The sequence below is a fragment of the Tiliqua scincoides genome, chromosome 1, assembly GCF_035046505.1.
Source record: "Tiliqua scincoides isolate rTilSci1 chromosome 1, rTilSci1.hap2, whole genome shotgun sequence".
In the NCBI taxonomy this organism is placed as follows: domain Eukaryota; kingdom Metazoa; phylum Chordata; class Lepidosauria; order Squamata; family Scincidae; genus Tiliqua; species Tiliqua scincoides.
In genome coordinates, this window is record NC_089821.1 from 3,959,302 (window position 1) to 3,984,700 (window position 25,399).

Sequence of the window (25,399 nt, forward strand, 5' to 3'; positions counted from 1 at the left end):
AGTGTCCTTCTAAAATAAAAGACTCGTGGCTTTTTATATAGAAGAGATATGAAGGCAAGGACAGTGAAATCGCAAGTGATGAAGTAGAGAAAAGAACAATTTATTCTTCACATGGTAGAATTGCTTTTCCAGAGTCCTTGTGTAGCCCTTGTATAGAAGCAGCTTCTACAGCCGTCATACAAGAAAAGCGGCAAGGGGAATGGCATCCGAATAGAGACTGGGGCCCAGCTCAACTTTGCCTTAAAGCTTGTTGCTTACAAGGTCTATATAGTGGCCTATGGGCCCAATCCTAAAGTGGGCGAGCATCAGCGCTGGGTGGCATAAACATGCTGTAAAGTATGTTTACAGTACCTTCAGAGTTGGAAGTGCAGGCCAGTCAGGCGCCGGGCCCAGGGTCGGCAGGAGAACATGCCGCTGCCTGGGGTGTCAGCTCTGGGTGGTAGTGTGGCCTCTGGGGGTCGGGGAGAGGATGTGACGAGAGTGGGGAGAGGGTGGGGTGTGGGAGGAACCAGGGTTAGAGGGAGGGGATCAGCGGAGCTTTGCTCCACCAAATCCTTGTTGGGCAGGAAGGCCCGACATGCAGTCTCTCAAGTCTGTGCCAGCAAAAAAGCCTGTAGCTAGCCAGAGGTGCCAGCTTGGAGTCTTGTGGATGCTCAGGCACCTACATTCACTCTATTTCTCTAATTAGGGCTCAAATAATTTGAACGAGGCGTCAATTCAGAATCAAGAAGATATGCATGAAAGAAGACATGCGGGCACTCAACATGTCCCCAGAAGATGCCCTGGATCGTGCCAAATGGCATGCAGCTTGCAGAACGGGCCCCACACTGTCGTGGGAAAATCACTAGGACGAAGATCAATTCAGAATCACACCTGACCCATTACTGACCCAGGACACCTGTTCAGAACATGCACAGCCTCCGATGAGTTTGATAAAAAGGAGATACAGAGCTGCATTATTAGTATAGTTATATTTCACCCTAAGTCCCTCTTTCAGTGGCTTCCCTATTGTTGGCAACCTTCATTCTTGAAAGACTCTGGTATCGCGCTCTGAATGGTGGTTCTGGAACAGCGTCTAGTGTGGCTGAAAAGGCCAATTCGGGAGTGACAATCCCTTCCACACTGGGAGCAAGTGCAGCCTGTCCCTGGTCTGTCTCCCTGGCTATGGGCCTTCCTTCTTTGCCTCTTTGCCTCAGTCTGTTGGTCAAGTGTCTTTGGTTTAGTTAGTCAGTGGCTTCAGGTAGCTATTAAATAGTGTGGGACACAAGATAGAACCCTGCGGGACCCATGACAATGCAATGGAGTGGAACAGTAGTCTCTTAATACCTTCTTCTGGAACTGGAACATCAGGTAGGGATGGAACTACTGGAGAACATGGACCCCTAATTCCTAAAGGTAGCAAGCTGTGAACCTCTAACTACCCTGCCAATATTCTCAGGCTGCAATAAATCTGAAATTCATCCTAGCAGGTCTAACTAAACCAGTCCCTGGGAATGTTCTATAGTTGGCTGCAAATAAAATGGCATCCAAGCTAAAGTGAGTAGAAGTGATCCTGGCTCTGAACGTATCTGTTAATAGTTTACAACACTGACCTGGAAGAGAAAAACCTCTTCACTTTGTGTGTTATCTTATCACAAACACCCGGGACAACCTGACAAGACATTTTAAAATCTCCTGGAACCAACAATTCCAAAATTTATCATGTAAACCAGTGGATGTTTGGGGTTTCTATCTTTTTTGTTTTTGGGAAAAAATTGAGTATATAACGGATATCACCTTTGAAGGCGGTTAGTCTAATCCTTTTCACTTTATTCCATTAATTAATGTTATGGAGATGGACTTTATGAAACATGGGATTGGACACTGAAAGAGTATGGGAGACTGTTCCAGAATTTTAAGGAACTATCACAGCAGTCCTCTGATCCACCTAGACCTTCTCTTGCAGAAAATCCACTTATTAACCAGTTCTAGGGAAGCCTTCCATTGGAACAACTCTGAGCCAAATTTGGTCACCCGGAAAAGAAACCCCTCTGAATTTCTACATTCTAAGAGTGAATCTTTTCAAATATTCAGGGTTGCAGAATATTTGGGTTTCCTTTTTTCATTAACAGAAGTATTATTTTATAGTGATGGCAAATTATACAAAACAGGTCAAAAAAGAAATTTTAAGTAGTTAACTAGGGGCCCAATCCTATCCAGTTTTCCAGTGTCGCTGCTGCTGTGTCAATGCACTGCTTTCTGTGTAGGGGAGGCAGTCACAGAGGCCTCCTCAAGGTATGGGAACATTTGTTCCCTTACCTCAGGGTGCTCTGCGACTGCACTGGTGCTGAAAAGATGGATAGGATTGGGCCCTAAGACATTGAAAAAACAAGCTCCAAGCTTCTTTACAATTAATTTCAATGGAACTCACAGGGCAATGAGCAGTAACCGCATATCAGTATGGATCATGAAATTAAAATGTACAAAGGAAAATGTTGGTATACGCACAAAAGAACAGAATGTGGAAGCAATCCCTGAACTTCCACAATACACTGAATAAACCAAGCCAACCTTTCCACTGTCAGTGATTCTTGCCAAGACCGAGTCAGGTGCCATCAGAGATGTAAACACTTCCCATTTGTTTCCATATATTACAGTATACTGTGGGCAACCTCAGATTTAAATAAAAAAAAAAGAACTTGTTTCCCTGGGATACCATTCATGCACCAAGACTGGCAAAGCATCAAGTGCAGAGAGATAGGCAAAGCAGAAAAAGCAATCTTGGGATCAGCCCAAGAAATGACTACACAGGAACTGAATGAAAGGAAATGCTGTAGCATTTCAGATTGGAATGGGGAGGGGAGGAGGAGAGAGAGAGAGAGTAAATTCAGTCTGACTCTTGAAACTATATTATTACCCGAGAAACCTGTAGATGCAGTACGTATGCCCACATTTTCATATCAAGGATATATTTATGTAGAAAACAAAAATAAAGCCCACAATTAAACATCAGATGAGGATGCTGAGAGCACAAGCCTATGCTTGTCTACTCAGAAGTAAGTCCCATTGTCTTCAATGGCGCTCACTCCCAGGAAAGTGAGTACAGGATTTGCAGCCGGAGAGTTTTGAACAATTGCTGTTTCTCAGTAGAAGGAAAGCTGCATTCTCCACCAGGTAAAAGGTAATTCCGTCCAGCAAACAAGTCTCGGTTACCCCAGGCAAAGTGGGAACAAAGCAGCATGGCCCTTGTGAAGTTCTCTGGCACCCTGACATCAAGAAAACACACAGTGCTTTTCCCCCTACCTCACCTCCCAATCGATTCCTTGCCAAATAGAGCCACAAGACTACTCCACTCCTGCTGCATGAGCAGCACCAGCCTTTAATTAGCACATCGCGGCTTATTTAGAGGAACGGCAGCCTACTCACAGCAGCCGCTCCCATGGAAAAGATGAGAGCAGATCTGGTTGCAGTGGCAGCAGCTTATATGGCGGCCCGCAGGGTGTTTTTTTCTCAGTTGCTTCTTGCCTCTGCTCCAGGCACTGCAGAACAGCAACTATGAGTTTTAGAAGGTGAAATTAAAGTGGCAACAAAGCAAAAACAGCACAGCCTGTTGGCAGCTGCTGCTATTTTAAATGGAATAAAGCAGAAACTTTTGCTTATCCTTTCGGTGGCCATCAGGCTCCCCTCACCACTGTCCACGGTAGCCACGGACAGAATTTTGTAGGTTTGCAAGGAAAGGTTGGGCTGGTTTGTATCAAGGATGCCTTCATTGCCTGTCTCCGGGCAGTGTGTTGATCCAGTCTGCCTACAGAATTATTCTAGCTTCTAAAGAACTAAACTACAATTAAAGAAATCATTTATAATCAAAGCATTTGTTCCCTGACCTGAGTCCACTAGGTTGGAGTTTTGGAGGTGGGTGACAGTAAAGAAAGCATATAGACTAGTGCTGAATATAATATTCAGAAAAAGCAGAGACTTGCATTGCAGAGATCCAGGTAAGTGATTATAATGAATTATACTGTGACTTGGGCACAAACAGGTGCAAACTGCAAGAGAGGAGATTTCGATTAGACATCAGGAAAAAATTCCTGACGGTCAGGGCAGTTTGGCAGTGGAACAGATTGCCAAGAGAGGTGGTGGATTCTCTCTCACTAGAGATATTCAAGCAGAGGTTCGACAAGCACCTGTTGGAGATGCTCTAAGAGGATTTCCTGCCTAAGGCAGGGAGTTGGACTAGATGACCTACTAGGCCCCTTTCAACTCTATGATTCTATGACTTAGAAAAATGCTTTGGCACAACTGTGAAAAGGAACAGCATCCCTCACCGGCCAGTAATTTCTGTTTCACCAAACCCTTTCAGTGTCTTAAAAGGAACAGAATCTATGTGGCTAAAACATGGAGTTTGTATGCATGGACACAAACCCATTAATCAGCTGATTCCCCCTGACAGGACCATTGTAAGTTTGGGGGGGAACAATGCAGGAACCTAATTATTGGACTGTTGTAAAACCTTTCCTGAAGACATCAAAAGGAAGTTGAAGGAATGTGGGAGGTGGGAGGGAAGGAACGTCAGGCGGGAGCCACTTACTGCATGTTTGGCCAGCTTCCTCTGCAGCCTGGTCTGCCACTGGACAGCTTGCATGACGATGGCTTCCCACCTCCGCTCGAGATTTACAATGATCAGCTGCATAGGCTGGTGATCCGCATTTAGATTGCAGGTCTCCTGGTCATCAAGGAGGTGCTGGCACAAGCGCAACACAGAGCCTACGCCGCGGCGTCTCTGCTTAATTTCACAGCAGAGTGACTGTGGACAGAAGGAGGGCCAATGTCAGTTCGTGATACGGAAACATAGAAAAACTCCAGAGTTCAGTTCTCTTAGGGACTATTTTACAGCTCTCCACATTAAGGTTTTTCTCCCTGATTCAAAATAAACTATCATCTAAAAATTAAATATTCCATCAACATCTACCCATTTTACACATATGAACAAACAGAAATGGTTTTCAGAGATCAGTTCCATACCATCCCATAACTACTGAGAATCAGCAACTGAAATTCAGTCTCTGAACCTGGAGATAGCACATCCCAAGGGTGGCCAAACAGCTGCTTGAGAGCCACATTTGGCTCTACGTGTGGTTCTCAGAAATATGTTGGCTGATCTCCTTTTTGCATCACAGTTAATATAAAAGGTAAACAATAAATTTTCAAGCTTTATAATTATTTACCGGGTACAAACTGAGAGTCCACTGTATTAAAACAAAACGTTAATGTCCACGGTGAGTAAATAAACTTAAGAATTTCAGTGCTTCTTAAATATCATGACTCTCAAACATCTCTTGCATGACTCTCAAACATCTGCAGTTTATGGTATATGGTTCTTAATGTTCAGCAAGTTTGGTCACCCCTTACATGTAGTCAACCTAACTAGTAACAACCATGAAGTTGTCTAATCCACTTATAAAGACATCTGAGTTAGTGGCCATTATCATACTGTGGCTGCAAACCCCATAAATTAAATGACCTAGATCAGGGGTGCTCAATAGGTGGATTGCGATCTACCAGTAGATCGCGAGGCAAAATGAGTAGATCGCGGAGTGCCGATCCCCCCCTTCAGGTGCCTCTGGGAGGAAACGCCGGGAGTAAGGCCCATTGTACTCAATGGGCCTTACTCCCAGGTAAGTGTGGCTAGGATTGCAGCCTCACAGCCTAATCCTAGGCATGTCTACTCAGGAGTAAGTCCTGTTATACTCAGTGGGGCTCAAGGTACACCAACATACAAATGTTATATGTTATGATGGCGCGAACATTGTAAAAAAACTCTGGTAGATCTCCGGGCCTTGCTGGGTTTCAAAGTAGCTCTCGAGCCAAAAAAGTGTGAGCACCCCTGACCTAGATAAAATGACCCAGCATATATTGTGGCAGTGGCATGCTTGCTGGAGAAAATACTGCTTTGTGGCAGGAACTTCATTCATTCATTCATTCATTATTTAATAAATTTAGGTTCTGCCTTTTCTTCATATGGGGAGTGACCAAGGCATTTAACATAATTTATGAAACAATAAAATCCATATAACAAGAATAAAACATAGCACAATAAAAAAAAAAACCAACAGCATAAAAACCCTACACACATCAGTAATAAAACAATAGAATAGAGCCTCACACACCAAAACTCCAGCAGCATAAAGCATCATAAAAATCCTTAAAAACATAAGCGTCAGATGTGAAAGAATACAATAGTGCTACTTAAAAGGCTCAGTAAAATGGGAGAGAACCAAAGACAAATGGTGATAAACAAAATAACCCTCCCACCCACGCTAGCTATCCAAAAGCCAACTAAAATAAAAATGTTTTCAGTCCCTGTTGGAACACATCAAGGGAAGGATCAATACTCAAATCTTCAGGGAGGAGGTTCCCTGCAGCGCCACCACCAAGAAGGTCCTGTCTCTTATCTCTGACCCAACCGCTATCAGAGGCTGCAGCAGAAAGAGGGCTCCCTCAGATAATCTGAGGGGGCAAACCAGATAGTATGGAAGAAGGCAATCCTCAAGAACCTTGGTCCTGAGCTGTAAAGGTCTTTAAAGGTCCAAACCAGTCCCTTGAAGTGGGCTTGGAAATGAACTGGCAACAAGTAGAGCTGAACTCTCACCAAGACATGGACTGCTGTGGTCAAGTCAGTCCAACTCAGGTACAGCCACAGTTGGTGCACCAGCCCAAGCTGTTAAAAAAAAACCCTGGCCACAGCTGCTGTGTACCCAGGAGGGCTTCCAAGCTGTGCACCTGTTCCTGCAGAGGGAGTGCAACCCTGTTCAGAACAGGCAGATGGACCAGCACAGATAGATCTTATAATCCTATTGCTATGACGGCAAAAAACTGTAAAGTGCTTTGCACATCAAAAGCAATTTTTAAAAAATATTCCAAGGGGAAAAACTTGTAACCATTTCCCAATAAGTAAAGTCATTTATAGATAAACCGTCCACAATTATTGACTGCTGACACAGTTCTCAGAAAGTCAAGTGTGCCTTTCCCCCCCATAAAATCCAGCTGAATTCAGAACAAAGTTAAAGCCCAAGTCCTCCTGATTTGAACAGAAGCTAAAAGAGAGCTTAACTTCTTCTGGATTGTACCTCATATGTTTATCTCTGTAAGAATCATGTGCACCCAGGAAGTACAGAAACGACGAATGGAATACTCCTGGGTGCTTTAATTTTATTTATCATTAACTTTACAAAGATACTGCATATAGAAATATCACAACACTGGCTTTAAATAAAATTTGCAGGGCCAACAGAATAATTATTTTCTTAGGACCTTCCAAGGTTCATGATGCTGCATATCAGGTTTTGAGTTACTTCCTCAGGCTGAACAATCAAGAAAATAAAGGGAAAAGCAACACATTCCGTATTCCGTACGTTAATTTGTGGGTCCTAAGAAACCCGTGCTTTTATTGTCTCTGTGTCTACATTCTAATGAGCCAGCGTGTCTTCTGAATGATGGTGTGTGCTGCCGATTTAAATATTTAGAAGCCGATTTCGCTGGAAAAGCATAGAATAAGAGAGACGTTGCAACCTGTGTGGAAATTCAACCTGAGCAACAGATTTTTCTGTGTGCCCCATGGCTGTAGTTCTCTGCTGTAGTTCTTCTTTGGATTTGTCCATCCTCCATCCTTCTTTGTTCTTGTGACACTTTTTGCACATCTGTATTAATACCACAGATGTAACTAGGACAGAGCTTGAGGAGCACCTGCCTGGTTCCAAGGGGGGCCCACCTGACTGCACCTTAGGCTCCACCCTAGTTAAGGAGGAGGCACTAGTGGAGGTACTTCCTTCTCTTCAAGTGGAGAAGGAATGGGGGCGCAAAGCCACCACAGCAAGTGCTCCCTCCTCCAGGGAAAACCCAGAAATGGCCTGTTGCTGTTAAGTACATAAGAACAGCCCCACTGGATCAGGCCACAGGCCCATCTAGTTCAGCTTCCTGTTTCTTAGAAATGGGCTATGTCAGAATGCCAGATGCAAGGGAGGGCACCAGGATGCAGGTCTCTTGTTGTCTTGTGTGCTCCCTGGGGCATCTGGTGGGCTGCTGAGATACAGGAAGCTGGACTAGATGGGCCTATGGCCTGATCCAGTGGGACTGTTCTTATCATCTGTATCTCACAGTGGCCCACCAAATGTCCCAGGCAGCACACCAGATAACAAGAGACTTGCATCCTGGTGCCCTCCCCTGCATCTGACATAGCCCATTTCTAAAATCAGGAGGTTGCACATACACGTCATGGTTTGTAACCCGTAATGAACTTTTCCTCCAGAAACTTGTCCAATCCCCTTTTAAAGGCATCCAGGCCAGATGCCGTCACCACATCCTGTGGCAATAAGGATGTGTGTTGCTGCCCTGGCACCTGCTGTACTTACCACGCTGCCCCCCTCTGGCTACACTACTGATCCACAAATTCTGTCCTAACATTGTGCTCTGTAAAAAAAAAAAACAAGCCTTCCATGGAAAGCCACCCGTGTCCAGGAGTACAATCTTCCTTCCGCAAATGGAATGAGCTTTTGTTCATAGAGCACAGAGTTAGAAGAAGACCCTGTATTGACATTCCATTTCCCCCTACAAATAGGAAAGTGACTGTTAAACTGAAAGTCGTCCTCAGAAATTATGATTAGACCCGTTAATATAGCAGAATTACTTCCTAATCAGCTTCCACTTGCACAATTGGACTGCTCCAACAGTTAACAGATTGCTTATTAATGAACAAGCGTAAACAAAACAATGCAATCTCGTTTAGAATGGGTATTTTCAATGCCTAAAAGTACTTGCATTCAAATTGTTAATCCCAATAACGCTTCATTAAAAAGATGTCTTAAAATGATGAAGTACATTGCATCGTAAAGAACCTGAGCACTATATCAGCAGGTGGACATTTCCTACAGATGTTCTTCTTATTAATACAATGAATTCTATAACTCTTGGGAGTTGCCTAACTTTTAAGAAGTCAAAATGCCATTATTTCTGTAATGAGAGATTTCTCTGCCTTAAACATTTCAGAATTGCAAATAAGTTGAAGGACAAGTTTCAGAACTACGATTCATGGCAAAATATAGCCAGGCATTCTACTATTCAATCTATACAGGGGCTGCCTTTTCCTGTGTGCTTTCCCAGGTGTTATCCATATTTCCTTTCATGCCTCTTTTTTCTATAGCCATTCCACTGTATCTGACATATTCACTTCCTGATGAAGTTCAGTCACCTAACAGCAGAAAAAGCCAAAGTACAATAAGGTTGAAGCCCTTATTAAGCATAGAAATATAGTGCTAAGAGTACTTAGCGCATTGATCAGATAATTGTGGGCATATATACCCTGTAGTCCTATCAACAATATTGCATTTCAGCTTCTAGTCCAGCTTTCAAACTGGAATGCTGTGATTACCCTGGTTGACAATCTACAATAAGAGCCCAATAGTGGGACTGTGACCCATTTAAGGGTGAAATCCTGTCGCAAACGTACTGTAAGGCATGTTTATGGTCCTCAGTGCTGGAGTGTGCAGGATTCAGCGGCAGCCATTTTCAGTGCAGCTGCAGCCCTGGATACCGGGCAGCTCAGGATTGGACTGCTCCTCTGGACTCCTGAGTAGCTGTCAAGGACAATAGCATATTTTTGGACCAGCTGCCTGGATTGTGGGTTGAGTAACATTTTTTCAACACCTATGTAGCTGGAAGGTACCAGACACGGGTGCTGGGAGACTGCTGTTCTGTCACATGATAGCTGTCCTGTGGGTGCTGCAAGAGTTCATTTTGTCTCTTGGGCTATTAAACATCTAAGAGGACCAACTAAAAAAAATTAAGTTGGGCTTGGTGGCACATATGCTGATGTTACTGAGATCTATACCTGATTCAGATGCGGCAGTGGGGTCCTTGAACTGGTACCCATAGTTGGTGACAGGCTGGATGGAAGCGCAGGCAAGGGGGTGATGAGATGATGCGGGCGGATCACTATGTCACCTGGCCCAGGTACCTGCCCCTCACGTAAGCTACTGCCCCAGCTCTATTCATTTTAAAGAAAAGCAGCATAGTGCAGGCAGGCAGCACAGCACATTCTTTGTAAGGAAAGAGGAAACAAGGGCATGCCTGCTCATTTATATGCCTTCCTTTCCACCATGGGGTACAAGTGCGCGAGCACCGAGTTGAGCTCCAGGCAGAGCAGGGTCACCTGCTGCCCTTGCAGAAACCGATAACAGCTTGTAGTGGCCACAGATGCCTAATGGAGCATTGGGCCTGATCCATCAGGACTTTTCTTATGTTCTTATACATGGCCTCTCTTTTATTCTCGGAAACTATTTATTTGGTGATTGGACAGCAAAGTTCAAGCAGTGTCAAATAAGAAGCCCCTCTATGAACTCCATGCTTGTCCCAAATCTATGTGCTCTTGTTAGCCACGTTTCTTAATTAGATAGCAAAATAATTGACTGTGGCTGGAATAACTATCCACGTATTTCATGTGACATCAACTCCTTTTATCATTTTTGCTGCTGGTTGTGCTGAGCCCAGTGTCTTGAAAATTAGCTAGATGTACCTCCTAAATGCTGAAAAACCAGGTTTTCCATTAGAGACTGAAAAAGAACAACCAAGAGTAAGTAATCTCTCAAAATTAAAGGACACACACACAAATGCCACATACTGGAAGTGAATGATGACTTGTCATCTCCTAAAGAAAACACTGGCAAATCTGTGTGTTTTAACTGATTTCAAGGTTAAAAGAAAATGTCACCTAATATAGGAACTGTGCTCCGTTAGCAGTGGTGGGACCTAATCTATACTGCAGCTAAATATTCCCTAAGCATGCAGTGAAGTGCAAGAAACAGCCACTGAAAAATGACATGATTAAATGGCACAACATGCAATCATTTGCTTTCAATTATTTCAATGTATCTTCTTCCTTCCAAGGAGTCAGGCAGAAATATTGTTTTTTAAATGCCTCTATTAAATTGGGCACCAATAATAAAATAGATGAGAGTCCTAATAAGCTCATTTGCGTAACATACATCATACACTACAAAACTATTCTCTCCACACAGCTTTGCTCATACATTTGTCTACTGATTGCCATCCATCTTGGCTATATTAAAAGGTTTTTAAAGGCATACTGCTGCTTTCATGGCCATTCATGGGAAACCCTTTGTATGACTTTCCTGATTAACCCTTGTGAGGGCCTTGAAGCTAATTACGGAGCAAAAAGTTTGGATATAATATCTTCGCTGTCAGATTTTATTAGGGTGATGGTCGGAGGAAAATCTTGGACTGACATTTTGGAAATATCATCTAATTGCAAGTCAAAAACATGGAATGACAGTTTAAAATAGATCATGAGTTCTTTCAAAATAGTGAACTGGTTTCCTTCATTTAAAAAACATACCTTTTAAGCTATTATCCCCTAAATTGCTGCAATGAGCATTTCTCTTGCCAAGATTCTTTTCAAAGAGTCCAGCGTCTCACTGACAAGTTTGTAAATGGCATGTGACATTTATTATTAAAAATATCCACATTTCTAACAAAGAATTTATTTTTCTTTTCACTCTCCTTACATGTGAAAAAAAACAAGTAACCTCAAACCGTTTTAATACAAATTTCTTTTAAGTAAGTTTTGATTGCTGAGGAATTTCTGCTTGATCCATTGCTATAAAATCAGAAAGATCTTCGCATAACTCTGCTACTACCTAATTACAGGCTTTGAAATATACATACAAATAAATTATCTTTAAATTACTTGAAAACAATTAAAACACAGAATAGCACTGCTAGCCCCAAAATTCATCCCAGCTTGCATTCATCCCAGCTTGATTCCAGCAGTATATGGATTAGAGTCCAATAATAAGTCAAGAATCGATATCTCTTTGCACCCCTCCCCCTTTTTGATTCATGAAAGCTATGATTATCCAGGCACAATATTCCTTAATTTCTTGGTGTCATTTCTTATGCTGAGTTAAGTACTTATTAAAATCTTTGTTATTAAAGGAATGCAGTTTGCTACACTGCTACTCAGGCCATGTTCCTATGGAATAGGTAACGCGTTGTATACTTCTCTTTCTAGATTAAAAACACAATTAAAATTCTAGTCATATAAAACAATATGAAAATTAAGTTACTCTGAAAGGAAATTCTAATAGGTTACAGATTGCTTATATCATTACTGAAATGCCTGCATCTATCACCATGCCTCCATGGAATAAAACATGCACTTTTGGCAATAATCTGTTAAAACATATCAATTATTTTAAAATTCTGCTTTCTGAAGTCTCATCCAGCATGCCATTATAGGAGGATATATTTCAGTAAAAAATATATATATATTATTGAAGGATGGAGAAGTAACCCCCCCCCCCTTTTGGCCCTTCTTAGGAGTGACTTTGACAAGCTTTTAACAGGTAGTAATTATCGTGGTACACGTGTAACCACTTGAAAAGCCAGCCTTCTGTATACTAGTACCATGTGCAAGAGAATCTTACCTCTTCTTTGCTTTCCCAGATTTCTGATACTGAAATATGACAAAATTCTCCTTAATTGGCTGAATAATATAGACCCCTCCCCTGACAATGCAAAGCCAAAATGGCTACTGCTGCATGCTGGAGGGGGGCAGTCATGAAAGTCTTCTCTGGATAAGGGAATTTATTGTGCCTTTACCTTGGGGTAAGCTTACATAGCACAAAGGGGTCTACTCAGACCTGCTCTGGTGAAATTGCTGGCACAGGTCTGCATGGAGCCAAGCCATGGGATTGGGTCTGGGAAGGAGATAAGATTGTGCCCTCACTTCCAGGTAAGTGTACGCAGGATTGCAGCCTAAGTATTTTCCAGCAGCACCTGTGCTGTCAAGAGGTTGCATGACTGGACCCTGAGCCTGGTTTTGGTGGTTTGAACAACACAGAGCAGCGGTGTCCATACTTTTTGGCAGAAGGGTCACATCATCTCTCTGACACTTTGTCGGGGGCTGGGAAAAGGAAGAATTAATTTACATTTCAAATTTGAATAAATTTACATAAATGAGTATATTAGAGATGGAACTTATATGAATGAATGAAGAACTTGCAATAGCTCAAGGCCGGCCTTTCTTTTCTGCCGCTACTGCATCACAGAAGTGAAACAGCAAGCAGTGGAGGGAGTCCTCGTTCCACAGCTCACATGAGAGGTATAACAGTTGGCCGTCACACTGAGAGCAGTTTCGTCGGGCCAGCACAGGCTCCAGCAAGTCTCTGGAGGGCCAGAAGTTCACTGGAGACTGGGGGATCCCTATGGGCCAGATTGGGAGTCCCTGAGGGCCGCAAGTGGCCCCCGGGCCGGGGTTTGGGCACCCCTGACATAGAGGAATAAGAAGGGGGAGTGTATCAGGCTTCCTCCTGTTTCTAGAGTTTCTCTCAAACAAAATGTTCATACCTTCCCTTCCCAGGGGGTTCAGGTGCAGTGCAACCAGAGATGCTGCCCAAGGCTGTCTGTGGTCTGCTTTTGTCACAATGGGTAAACGCTCTGTACCATGCTCTGTTGGGTGGCTTTTGCAAACCTGGAAGTGCAGGGCTTCTGATTTTATTTACAGGGTCTGCGCAAATAAAGGAGCTCCTTCAATCGCATGGTTCTTGTAAATAAAACTGGAAATCATGCACTTCTGAGTTTGTGACAACCATGCAATACAAATGCATGACGAATATTAAGCGGATCAATGAGGGTTGTGGCTGCAGAGGCAAGACTTGGCATAAAGGATACCCCAAATCCTCCATCACAGTAGTGCAGCCAGAAGGGAGGCAGTCTGGTAACTATTGCAGGTGCCACAATGTGCCATGTAAGGGGCCCTTCCCTCCCACTTATCATGGGAGCCATTGGGGCAGTGACTGCAGTGTGATCTGCAGTGACGGCAATGAGGGTCTGCACGTTGCCCTCACTGCCCCAAGGACTCCACGAGCAAGTGGGATGAGCCACTTACACTGTGCGTTGCAATACTTATCATGCTACCTACACTTTGGCAATGCTACTGCTCCACTGCTCCACCCTACTGCCGACACAAGCTACACCAGATTGCATCATGGCTTTGTTGGCTTTGGGTTCTTCCATCAGAAGTTTGCACAGCTCTCTGGACAGAGGTACAGAAGTTCTACTTTGAAAGACACTAAGGGCACAATGCTAACCAGGTCTACTCAGAAGTAAGTCCTATTGTGTTCAATGAAACTTACTCAGCATGTGGTTGGTCTGTGGAACTCTTTGCCACAGGATGTGGTGATGGCGACTGGCCTGGACGCCTTTAAAAGGGGATTGGACAAGTTTCTGGAGGAAAAATCCATTACGGGGTACAAGCCACGATGTGTATGCGCAACCTCCTGATTTTAGAAATGGGCTATGTCAGAATGCCAGATGCAAGGGAGGGCACCAGGATAAGGTCTCATGTGCTCCCTGGGGCATTTGGTGGGCCGCTGTGAGATACAGGAAGCTGGACTAGATGGGCCTATGGCCTGATCCAGTGGGGCTGTTCTTATGTTCTTACTCCCAGGAAAGTGAGGTTAGGACTGCAGCCTAGGAGGGACTGTCAACAAGAGCTGTGAAGCAACTGCACTTCCTGTGGGCTCCCCAATTATTCTGAGAATCGGAAGTCACTCTGTTTTGAAATAAAACCAGATCAAAATCAGAAACATTACAAAATTATTGGGCTTGCTATGTGGGTTGTAAGTTATGCTGTCCTATAGCTGAGATAAGGAAAAGGAGGGTTAACCTTGAGAATGGCAGAAAACTGTAAGAACTTTTTGAGTGTATTCCACACATGTAGAAATGATTTGTGATGCTGATTTTTCTAAAATTGTAGTGCTTCTCGGTTTTAAAAATTTATTGCATTTATTCTATTGTTGTTGTTTCCTTTTTATGAGTTTATTACTTACTCTTGATCTCTTTATATTGTTAGACTATAGGGACAATTAGGCTTCAGAAATGAATATGCAGGGATTCTTTGGCAACTGGTTGTTCAGTCATCTGTGACTCATTTAAAGTGTCTCAGGGCCATTTCAAATGTTATTTTTCAGCACAGAGAAACACGTGGCAAATAACGTACATATCTTTAAGTGTGGCAGTCTCACAAGTGGCTCTTTTGTGGAATGCACATATACATGCTAGGAAGACTGGTGACTGTGGGCTTCCAGAGTGAGCACACCTTGGCTTGGATCCAAAGAAATGAAGGCAGAAGAACAAAACATATTAGGGCTGTTCTGTGAACTCTTACACAAGTGCAATCAGAAGATTTATTGCAGCACTGTGTGGGAGTTGTGCTGCAAGCACAAGAAATATGGAAGAGAGGCTGTGGCATCTAAATTCTAATGGGTCTGGAAAAGTGGTAGTAGGAAGTCTACTTCCTACTGTGCAGGAGCTTGTACAAATGGAAGAACTTATTTGAATCTTGAGCCTGAATCTGAATTTTCATGCAATGCTCTTCTGCTATAAACTAATCTACTACAGATTAGTAGTAGAGTAGTAGAGACTGTATGTTCTTATGTACTAGCAGAAGGGCACCTTAGAACGCAGCCTTCATGTGCACGCTCTTAAATAGATTTATGTCACTCTCTATTTTATTTGTTTCTTCAAGTAGCTCAGTTAATAGCTAGAGATTTCTTTGCCCTCAGAAGAGGATAAAAGAAAAGTATCCCAGAAGAAGAAGCTCAGAAGAGGCTCATACCATCAGCTACTGAAGAGAACATACACAGCCAGAAAGAGCCCTGGTGGAGTGGTCCCCCTCCCCACAAGACAAGATGGTGGGAATTCCATGATTAGAAAGCTCATGAGTCTTTTATAAACACATAGTGGCAGGTAGAATTGACACGATTGGGAATGTGATTATGGTCTGGGGGATGTTTACCATTTCCCCTGTGCCATTTTCCCCATTTGCATTTCCCCTTTAAGCTCTTAAGCAGGGGAAAATACATGGTATCTGTACATCATCTACACTGGCGTCCCCTGGTATCCACAGATTCAGTTATCTGAGGATCCTCGTGGGCCCCCCCCCCACTTAATACCTTTGTTTATCTCCTGTACATTTGCTCAAAACAATAATGTGTCCTGCTTGAACCAAACTCTATAAGCAGAAAAATTATAGCAAGTCAAGAAGGCAGGCAGCCTGCAGGCTAGAGTGGAGACACAGAGGCCAATCCTATGCCTGTTTCCTCAGAAGTAAGTTCCACTATAGTCAATGAAACTTACTCCCATGAAAGTGTGGATAGGATTGCAACATAAGAGGGAGCAGGAAGCAGAAAGTTAATGTTTGCTCTTACAGCCCAATCCTAACTTTCCCGGCGCTGCAGGCTACAGCAGCTTGAAAGAGCCACCGTTGTATCCTGAGGGGCCGAAGAAGTTGCCAGAGGTCTCCTTGGGGGAAGGGGACATTCATCTCCTTACCCCAAGTAAGCCCTAACCCCCCAAAGGGACTACTCGAGGCTGCACCAGCTAAACTGAGGACGCAGATTTGAGAAACCCTGTGTTGGGCTTCCAAGTCCAACATGAAGCATAGGATCTGTCAGAGGAGGCCTCCGCCAGTCCCACCCTCCTCCCAGGTCAGTCCCTCCCCCTGTTCCACCCTTATCAACACATATCACAGAGTATAGCATCACATTGTTTTCAGCCCTCCAACCTGCTTTTCTGTTAGTGCTTCCTGCTAGCATTTACAGACAACACATAAACAGCCAGATACAGGAGACAGCATCAGGAGGGCTGCAGTCCGAGACAACTTAAGTCATTTGCATGGGGGGGGGGGGATTTGGAAACTGCCTCTTGTAGGGTTCGCTGCTATCCAGTATCAGCAATGGCAGCTGATAGTGCTGCCTGGGGAGGGATACGGCTGCCAGGGGAGGGGTGCCTACTATTACAAAAGGATCAGAATGGTTTCCAGGTCCCACCCCCTAACATCCATTGGGTGGTATGGTATTGGCAACCTTCAGTCTCGAAAGACTATGGTATCGCGCTCTGAAAGGTGGTTCTGGAACAGCGTCTAGTGTGGCTGAAAAGGCCAATCCGGGAGTGACAATCCCTTCCACACCGGGAGCAAGTGCAGTCTGTCCCTGGTCTGTCTCCCTGGCTATGGGCCTTCCTTCTTTGCCTCTTAGCCTCAGACTGTTGGCAAAGTGTCTCTTCAAACTGGGAAAGGCCATGCTGCACAGCCTGCCTCCAAGCGGGCCGCTCAGAGGCCAGGGTTTCCCACTTGTTGAGGTCCATCCCTAAGGCCTTCAGATCCCTCTTGCAGATGTCCTTGTATCGCAGCTGTGGTCTACCTGTAGGGCGCTTTCCTTGCACGAGTTCTCCATAGAGGAGATCCTTTGGGATCCGGCCATCATCCATTCTCACAACATGACCAAGCCAACGCAGGCGTCTCTGTTTCAGCAGTGAATACATGCTAGGGATTCCAGCACGTTCCAGGACTGTGTTGTTTGGAACTTTGTCCTGCCAGGTGATGCCGAGGATGCGTCGGAGGCAGCGCATGTGGAAAGCGCTCAGTTTCCTCTCCTGTTGTGAGCGAAGAGTCCATGACTCGCTGCAGTACAGAAGTGTACTCAGGACGCAAGCTCTGTAGACCTGGATCTTGGTATGTTCCGTCAGCTTCTTGTTGGACCAGACTCTCTTTGTGAGTCTGGAAAACGTGGTAGCTGCTTTACCGATGCGCTTGTTTAGCTCGGTATCGAGAGAATGAGTGTCGGAGATCGTTGAGCCAAGGTACACAAAGTCATGGACAACCTCCAGTTCATGCTCAGAGATTGTAATGCAGGGAGGTGAGTCCACATCCTGAACCATGACCTGTGTTTTCTTCAGGCTGATTGTCAGTCCAAAATCTTGGCAGGCCTTGCTAAAACGATCCATGAGCTGCTGGAGATCTTTGGCAGAGTGGGTAGTGACAGCTGCATCGTCGGCAAAGAGGAAGTCACGCAGACATTTCAGCTGGACTTTGGATTTTGCTCTCAGTCTGGAGAGGTTGAAGAGCTTTCCGTCTGATCTGGTCCGGAGATAGATGCCTTCTGTTGCAGTTCCAAAGGCCTGCTTCAGCAGGACAGCGAAGAAAATCCCAAACAAGGTTGGTGCAAGAACACAGCCCTGCTTCACTCCGCTTCGGATGTCAAAAGGCCCCTCTGAAGTCTGCCACAGGCGAGGTGATCCAGGATCGGGCGCAGCAGATGGAACGCTGGGTGCAGCACTACTCTGAGCTATATTCCAGAGAAAATGTAGTCACCGAAGAAGCACTGAACAACATTGAGTGCCTGCCTGTGCTGGAAGAGCTTGACAGTGAACCAACCCTAGAAGAACTTCACGTTGCCCTGGACTCCCTTGCCTTTGGCAAGGCACCTGGAAAAGACAGCATCCCTGCTGAAGTCCTAAAATGCTGCAAAGAGATCATCGTCACTGAGCTGCATGAAATCCTCTGTCTCTGCTGGAGAGAAGGTGGAGTACCTCAAGACATGAGGGATGCAAACATCATCACACTGTACAAGAACAAAGGTGATAGGGGTGACTGCAACAACTACCGCGGCATCTCTCTCCTTAGCGTTGTAGGAAAGCTGTTTGCCCGAGTTGTACCGAGGCTCCAGGTACTTGCAGAGAGCGTCTATCCAGAATCGCAGTGTGGATTCTGAGCCAACAGGTCCACCACTGATATGGTATTCTCCCTTAGACAACTGCAGGAGAAATGCAGGGAACAACGACAGCCACTCTTTATAGCCTTCATAGATCTCACAAAGGCTTTCGACCTGGTCAGCAGAGACGGCCTCTTCAAGATTCTCCCCAAGATTGGATGTCCACCCAGGCTCCTCAGCATCATCAGATCTTTCCACAAGGACATGAAGGGCAATGTTGTCTTCGATGGCTCCACATCAGACCCTTTTGACATCCGAAGCGGAGTGAAGCAGGGCTGTGTTCTTGGGTGGTATAGCTATAAATGAATAGCTAATTCATACATCCATTCTATAGAATAAACACAATTTAAAATACAGTTGTTGGCAACCTTCAGTCTCGAAAGACTCTGGTATCACGCTCTGAAAGGTGGTTCTGGAACAGCGTCCAAGAGTGACAATCCCTTCCACACTGGGAGCAAGTGCAGTCTGTCCCTGGTTTGTCTCTCTGGCTGTGGGCCTTCCTTCTTTGCCTCTTAGCCTCAGACTGTTGGCCAAGTGTCTCTTCAAACTGGGAAAGGCGATGCTGCACAGCCTGCCTCCAAGCGGGCCGCTCAGAGGCCAGGGTTTCCCACCTGTTGAGGTCCACTCCTAAGGCCTTCAGATCCCTCTTGCAGATGTCCTTGTATCGCAGCTGTGGTCTACCTGTAGGGCGCTTTCCTTGCATGAGTTCTCCATAGAGGAGATGCTTTGGGATCCGGCCATCATCCATTCTCACAACATGACCGAGCCAACGCAGGCATCTCTGTTTCAGCAGTGCATACATGCTAGGGATTCCAGCTACACTGTTATATATCAAACAGAGTGTTTGTTGATGGATAGAAATGTTGATCTGTGCCAGGTCATTCTGTACATCATCAGCATGACTATAATATTAAAGATTCTGTTGTGAAAGTATGATTTGCATATTGTAATAAACACTAATAAGACTGTAGTTTTAGCTAAGTCGAAAGTAAGTTGAAAGACGCCACAGCAGGGTTATCTACTAAAGTTCTTTAAAATGTTCTAAATGGTTTCTCTGAATTATACATATTATACACTTCATATTATTAATTATAACCATTTTCTCTTATGTTCACTTCCCCAAGAGGTTTGTGGGGATTTGAAAACTTACTTATCATGGATTTTAAATTTAATGAGATAAAGCTGGCTTGAAGATTTTATCTCTATCTATGTGGGAATGTGATGTGCTCTGAACACAACTAGAGCATAATTGTTTTCTATGCCATGATAGCTACGATTTTGAAAATAAGTATTAGATGAAATGTGACTTGGTTATTAATCAGCAAAGCAATGAGACAATTGATCCGGGGTCCTGGTCCACAAACAGTTTTGACAGCTGTCCACCAACATAAAAAAAAAAAAAGTTCTTAGGATTTTCTAACTCTGTCATGCCCTTCTTAGTTCTGGAAGTGGGAAAAACAGTGTTGCCTGATGCTTTACCCAGGTTCAGTCCCTGGGGGATATATGGAATTATTCTTGATTAACTGAGAACTAGATGTCTGGCTATAGTCTAACTGCTGAAAATATCTTTTTACTTTATAAGAAATTGAAAACCAGGGAGAAAGACAGGAGGGAAAATATCTCCCTCACATTGATCGGCAACCCAAACTTAAGTTGGGTTGGGTTATGTCAGAATGCCAGATGCAAGGGAGGGCACCAGGATGCAGGTCTCTTGTTATCTGGTGTGCTCCCTGGGGCATTTGGTGGGCCGCTGTGAGATACAGGAAACTGGACTAGATGGGCCTATGGCCTGATCCAGTGGGGCTGTTCTTATGTTCTTAAACTACGATTCCCAGGAGGCCTTGCAGGTCTCTTGTTATCTGGTGTGCTCCCTGGGGCATTTGGTGGGCCGCTGTGAGATACAGGAAGCTGGACTAGATGGGCCTTTGGCCTGATCCAGTGGGGCTGTTCTTACGTTCTTAAACTACAATTCCCAGGAGGCCTTGCAGGTCTCTTGTTATCTGGTGTGCTCCCTGGGGCATTTGGTGGGCCGCTGTGAGATACAGGAAGCTGGACTAGATGGGCCTGTGGCCTGATCCAGTGGGGCTGTTCTTATGTTCTTAACTACAATTCCCAGGAGGCCTTGCAGGTCTCTTGTTATCTGGTGTGCTCCCTGGGGCATTTGGTGGGCAACTGTGAGATCCAGGAAGCTGGACTAGGTGGGCCTATGGCCTGATCCAGTGGGGCTGTTCTTATGTTCTCAACTACAATTCCCAGGAAGCCTTGCAGGTCTCTTGTTATCTGGTGTGGTCCCTGGGGCATTTGGTGGGCCGCTGTGAGATACAGGAAGCTGGACTAGATGGGCCTATGGCCTGATCCAGTGGGGCTGTTCTTATGTTCTTAACTACAATTCCCAGGAAGCCTTGCAGGTCTCTTGTTATCTGGTGTGCTCCCTGGGGCATTTGGTGGGCCGCTGTGAGATACAGGAAGCTGGACTAGATGGGCCTATGGCCTGATCCAGCGGGGCTGTTCTTATGTTCTTGAGTTCAATGGCGCCCATGGCTCCAACAGGGCCGAAATGGCTACCGCTGGATTTTATGGGTGCTGGGAGTCTCCCTAAGGTAAGGGAGTGTTTGCTTCCTTAACCCAGGTAATGCAGCCATGATGCCAGTGGGTTTCCTCAAATCTGCGCCGGCTTTTGAGTGGGCACAAACCCGAGGAGGCCCATGTTGGGTTGTCCAGGCTGGGAGGGAGGTTAGGATACAGTGGCAGTCTGCTGCCGTCTCCGCCTTCCTCCCAGGCTCGATCCTCCCCTTCCTCCACACCGTTCCACCCACTTCCCACCTACCCAAGAAGATTTACCACCAGCCAGTGCTGGAAGAGTGCTGGCTGACTGGCTGTCCACTCATGTTGAGTCCCAGTACCCCTCCTCCCCAGGTGCTATGGGTGTGTGCTATGGCATGTTTGCAACACCCAGTGCCAGCAATGGAGCTTGGTGCCCGAGCTAAGGGTTGGTTGGGATTGTGCTCCAAGACTCCTTAACAAAAGCAGCAGGTAGGCTGCTCAGCAGGGCATATCTTCTATCAAGCAGGAGGGGATAAAGTGGGAATGAACGGGGGGAGCCCATGGAATGAGTGACTCTCTGTCAGGCAAGTCTACAGTTCTGCTAGCAGAAAGTTCCAGTTTTATGTTCAAGAGCATCTACTTCGGTACTGGAGGAGGAGAAACAGTGGCGCTACTTTTCAGACTGGTTAAAAAACATTGTATTTAGGGCTCAGGTTCTAGATGCCCTAGTACATAATTAAACATAAGAAACACTTTACAACGGTTAAAAAGTGCCCAGTAGTTCCAGTTGACCGCTGTCAGTGACGCTGTGAGGGTTTCCAGTTGCCTCCACAACAATTCAAATCTGTCAATATCAAATATATGTCAAGAATCGTTTTTATGTTTGGTCAGAGGGTTATCAGCTACAAAGTATATTTTGTCACAGGCATGTAAATTGTCCCTAACATTTAACACAAGCCATTAAGAGCATAAGAATTGCCTTCCCCAATCATACCAAGAGTTCATTTCATCCAGTATGCTGTTTCTAACTATAGCCAGATGGTTGGCAACCTTCAGTCTCAAAAGACTATGGTATAAGCCTACAGCACCCAGTATTCCCAGGTGGTCTCCCATCCAAGTACTAACCAGGCCTGACCCTGCTTAGCTTCTGAGAGATCAGACGAGATCGGGCATCTGCAGGGTAACACTTGCTGCTATAGCCAGATATATGTATGGGAAGTATGGGAAGTTCAAGTTTAATTTTCTAATACTTGTTAAAAATCCAAAACTAGTGGCCATCACCACATGCTGTGGCCGTGCATTTCATAGAATTTCACTCCTGACTACACAGGAAGACACAGCAAGATGAAGGTCAGCGTGCCACGTGCTTTCACACTCCTCTCATGCGTGAGAGTAGAGAGGGGAGGAGGTGCGCACAAGGCCACATGCCTGCAGCTCCTATCAGCCCAGGCATGTTGCGCTAAGCCATGTTTCAGTGTTATGTTTGAACTGAGCCAAAGACACTGGTTGTCTCGAACATGCAGAGTTACTACGGCAGCGCAGTCCATATTGACGTAGCTATTGCATAGCAATCATCATGTACTAAAATCACATGACATGCGTACGCCTCCGTTTTGCCCCCACTACCCAGAATGGCTCCGAAGGGAAGGGGGAGGGGCTGTTTGTACACTGCGGTGAGGCTCCCTGCAAAACCTAGTGCTTTGCATCCCCTCTAGCTATGCCACTGTCTAGAGCACTGGTTCACCAGTACCAACAGTCAGGAGGGTGGCAAAACTGGACCACAGTATTAGAGCAAAGGTGCTACCACAATACTATGAGATAAACTATGTGAGCTTTCCTTCTCTGTATATTTATGCTAAACCTATGCATGGGTGATTCACAATATTGTAGTTGTCTACCGATATCATATGTGTCAAACCTCAATATCATATGCATCAACCTCAAAATCATATGCGTCTTCCTTAAACTGTATACAATGAGAAAATAATAAGGAATTCAGATATAAGGCTGGTGTTATTTTAATTCTTGTAAGCATTTATGTACAGAAAAATGTATATTAAAAGCAAGTAATTGAGTTCTACTAACAGAAAAGTAATGCCTCTATAAAATTGCACAGGAAACAAAAGTGTGCATTATTGCATGTGCAGGTACATGAGGCTAACATATGTACTTCATATTTTATTTCACGTTTAAAAGAAATCCTGTAGGGTTGTTTTGTTTTGTTACCTTAAAGTATTGCAGTTGCTTCTCGGCATTTATTGTTCCTTCGCTTTCTTGCCTCAGACAGGAATTGAAGATAAAAAGCTCGGTATCTCGCAGCCACCCTTTCAGTTCTTTGATCCTGACCTCCAGCTGCCTGACCAGGCTGCCGCTTTCAGGAGAAAGCAGGTCACGTGGACCTAACCCACTGTGCCCCACCATTGTGTCTTGGATCTTCTCTCCTAGAGTTTTCTAATGTAACAGAGAAAGAAACCAAAGATTAGTCTTATGTACCATGCGCATACGTTAGCTGACCAACAATTATCTGTATTTAGGTATTACCAATATGAGTCAATTCAATTGCTTATTCAGTACCTTACTCTGAGTGGAGAGACAATAATCTCCCAAGTGACACACACAGACACAGACACAGACACAGACACACACACACACACACACGTATATATAACCATTAGTAAGCCAAGCGTCTAAGCTTGTAGAAAAAAACCAATGACCCAGGAGCAGCACACCCACACTGCAGTCGTTTGGTCATCTGTGTCATCCTGCCAAGTCGGATGGACAATTTTATCACACATCAGGTGCTGATGTGTGCAAACGTATTATAAAATGGTCGTTGTATCCACCGTCTGTTGTCACAGCAATCCAGGACAAAAGATTCCCATTGGCTTTACTGAGAGCATGTCCATAGTGAAACCCTGTTCTCTTAACTCTGCACGTAAAAAAGACAGACACAATTGTACAATGACGCAGGACTGTCACTTGCTTCATTGGTTTGGAGTTTACAACTATTCTGCTAGCAGGACAGCTCCAATCAGAATTCCAGAATGACAGAAAAATGAAAATCGAGGATGCTGTTAAAAATCCATACATTCTTTAACAAATGTAATACTGTTTAAAATTAACAGCCCAATCCTATGCTCCGGCACCACTGCAAGGTCCAGCGGTACCAAAATGGCCATCATCCTTCAGGGCTGGGGGAACCACTGCAGTCTTCCCTTACCAAATGTTCCCTTACCCTGTGTTGAGCCCAAGCAGCCCCAATGCGTCTCCTCGGCGCTGCACCAGTTCTTGAGTTGGTGCAGAACCAAGGAGGCCATTATAGGGCTCCGTGGCTTGGGAGGGGGCATAGGATTGGCAGTAACCTCTGCCACCATCTCTGTCCCCCTCCCAGGCCTGATTCTCTGGTTTCCCTCCCCCTGCCCTGTTCTGCCCCCACTCTGCCTTCTCCCCACCCCAGTAAATCTCCCCTCTGGGTCGGGGATGCTTCCGCCTGGCACTCAAGCAACACCTCCTCTGGGTGCTGAGACCCAGTGCCAACTGGTGCTGGCTTCTCTGCCAGCACTGCAGCTCATGGCTGGCACCTGAGTGCCTTACAGCACTTTTATGATGTCCAGCGCTGGCCGTGGGCCAGAAGCACTGCTGGGAAGCCCAATAGCCTTGGGCACTAAGTGTAGGTTTACGATAATTGTATTTCGCGTCTATTTTTTTATTTAGAATTGTAATATGACGGTTTTAAATAATATCTTTTAAAAATCAATACACAGTATTTTCACACACTTGTTTATATGCTTGCTTATATGCAGAGAATAATTCTCAAAAAATCATGAGCACCTCTCGATCCTCTGAAATCTCGAGTAGGATTTCAGGAAAGGAGGCTGACTCATTGGTTCTAGCTCCAGTCTATTGTTTCTGCTCACTTGCTGCGTAACCTATAAGTATAACATTAGAGCATAAAATGAAATCCTCTTCAGATTTCTCCACCCCTAGCAATTGAGCTGAGTCACTAACTATGGTAACTGGGGACTTGGTTACACCCTAGTTTGTGAACCAAAAAACAAAAAAAAATTGTGTGGAAGTGTTGATCAGTATCACATGGATGTCCATGATTGCATTATGTTACAGAAGAAACATTTCCTTCTTGGTTGTTATTGTATCAGCAGGGTGGAGTCTGGTGGTCTGACTCCATTCTCTTGGAGCGTAGACATTATCTGCTCACTGTGATGTAGTTGGCAACCTTCAGTCTCGAAAGA

The 25,399-nt window shown here is 44.8% G+C and overlaps 1 protein-coding gene across 1 annotated transcript in view; it reads right to left on the reverse strand.

Moving 5' to 3' along the window:
- The window catches only part of AKAP6 (A-kinase anchoring protein 6), a 214,758-nt gene that overhangs the window by 25,304 nt on the left and 164,055 nt on the right, over positions 1-25,399 (reverse strand). The window contains exons 10-11 of the mRNA XM_066630892.1: positions 23,376-23,600; positions 4,568-4,783 (exon numbers count right to left, since the gene is read on the reverse strand). Of these exons, the coding sequence (XP_066486989.1) occupies positions 4,568-4,783; positions 23,376-23,600 (441 nt within the window). The remainder of the gene's footprint in view (positions 1-4,567; positions 4,784-23,375; positions 23,601-25,399) is intronic.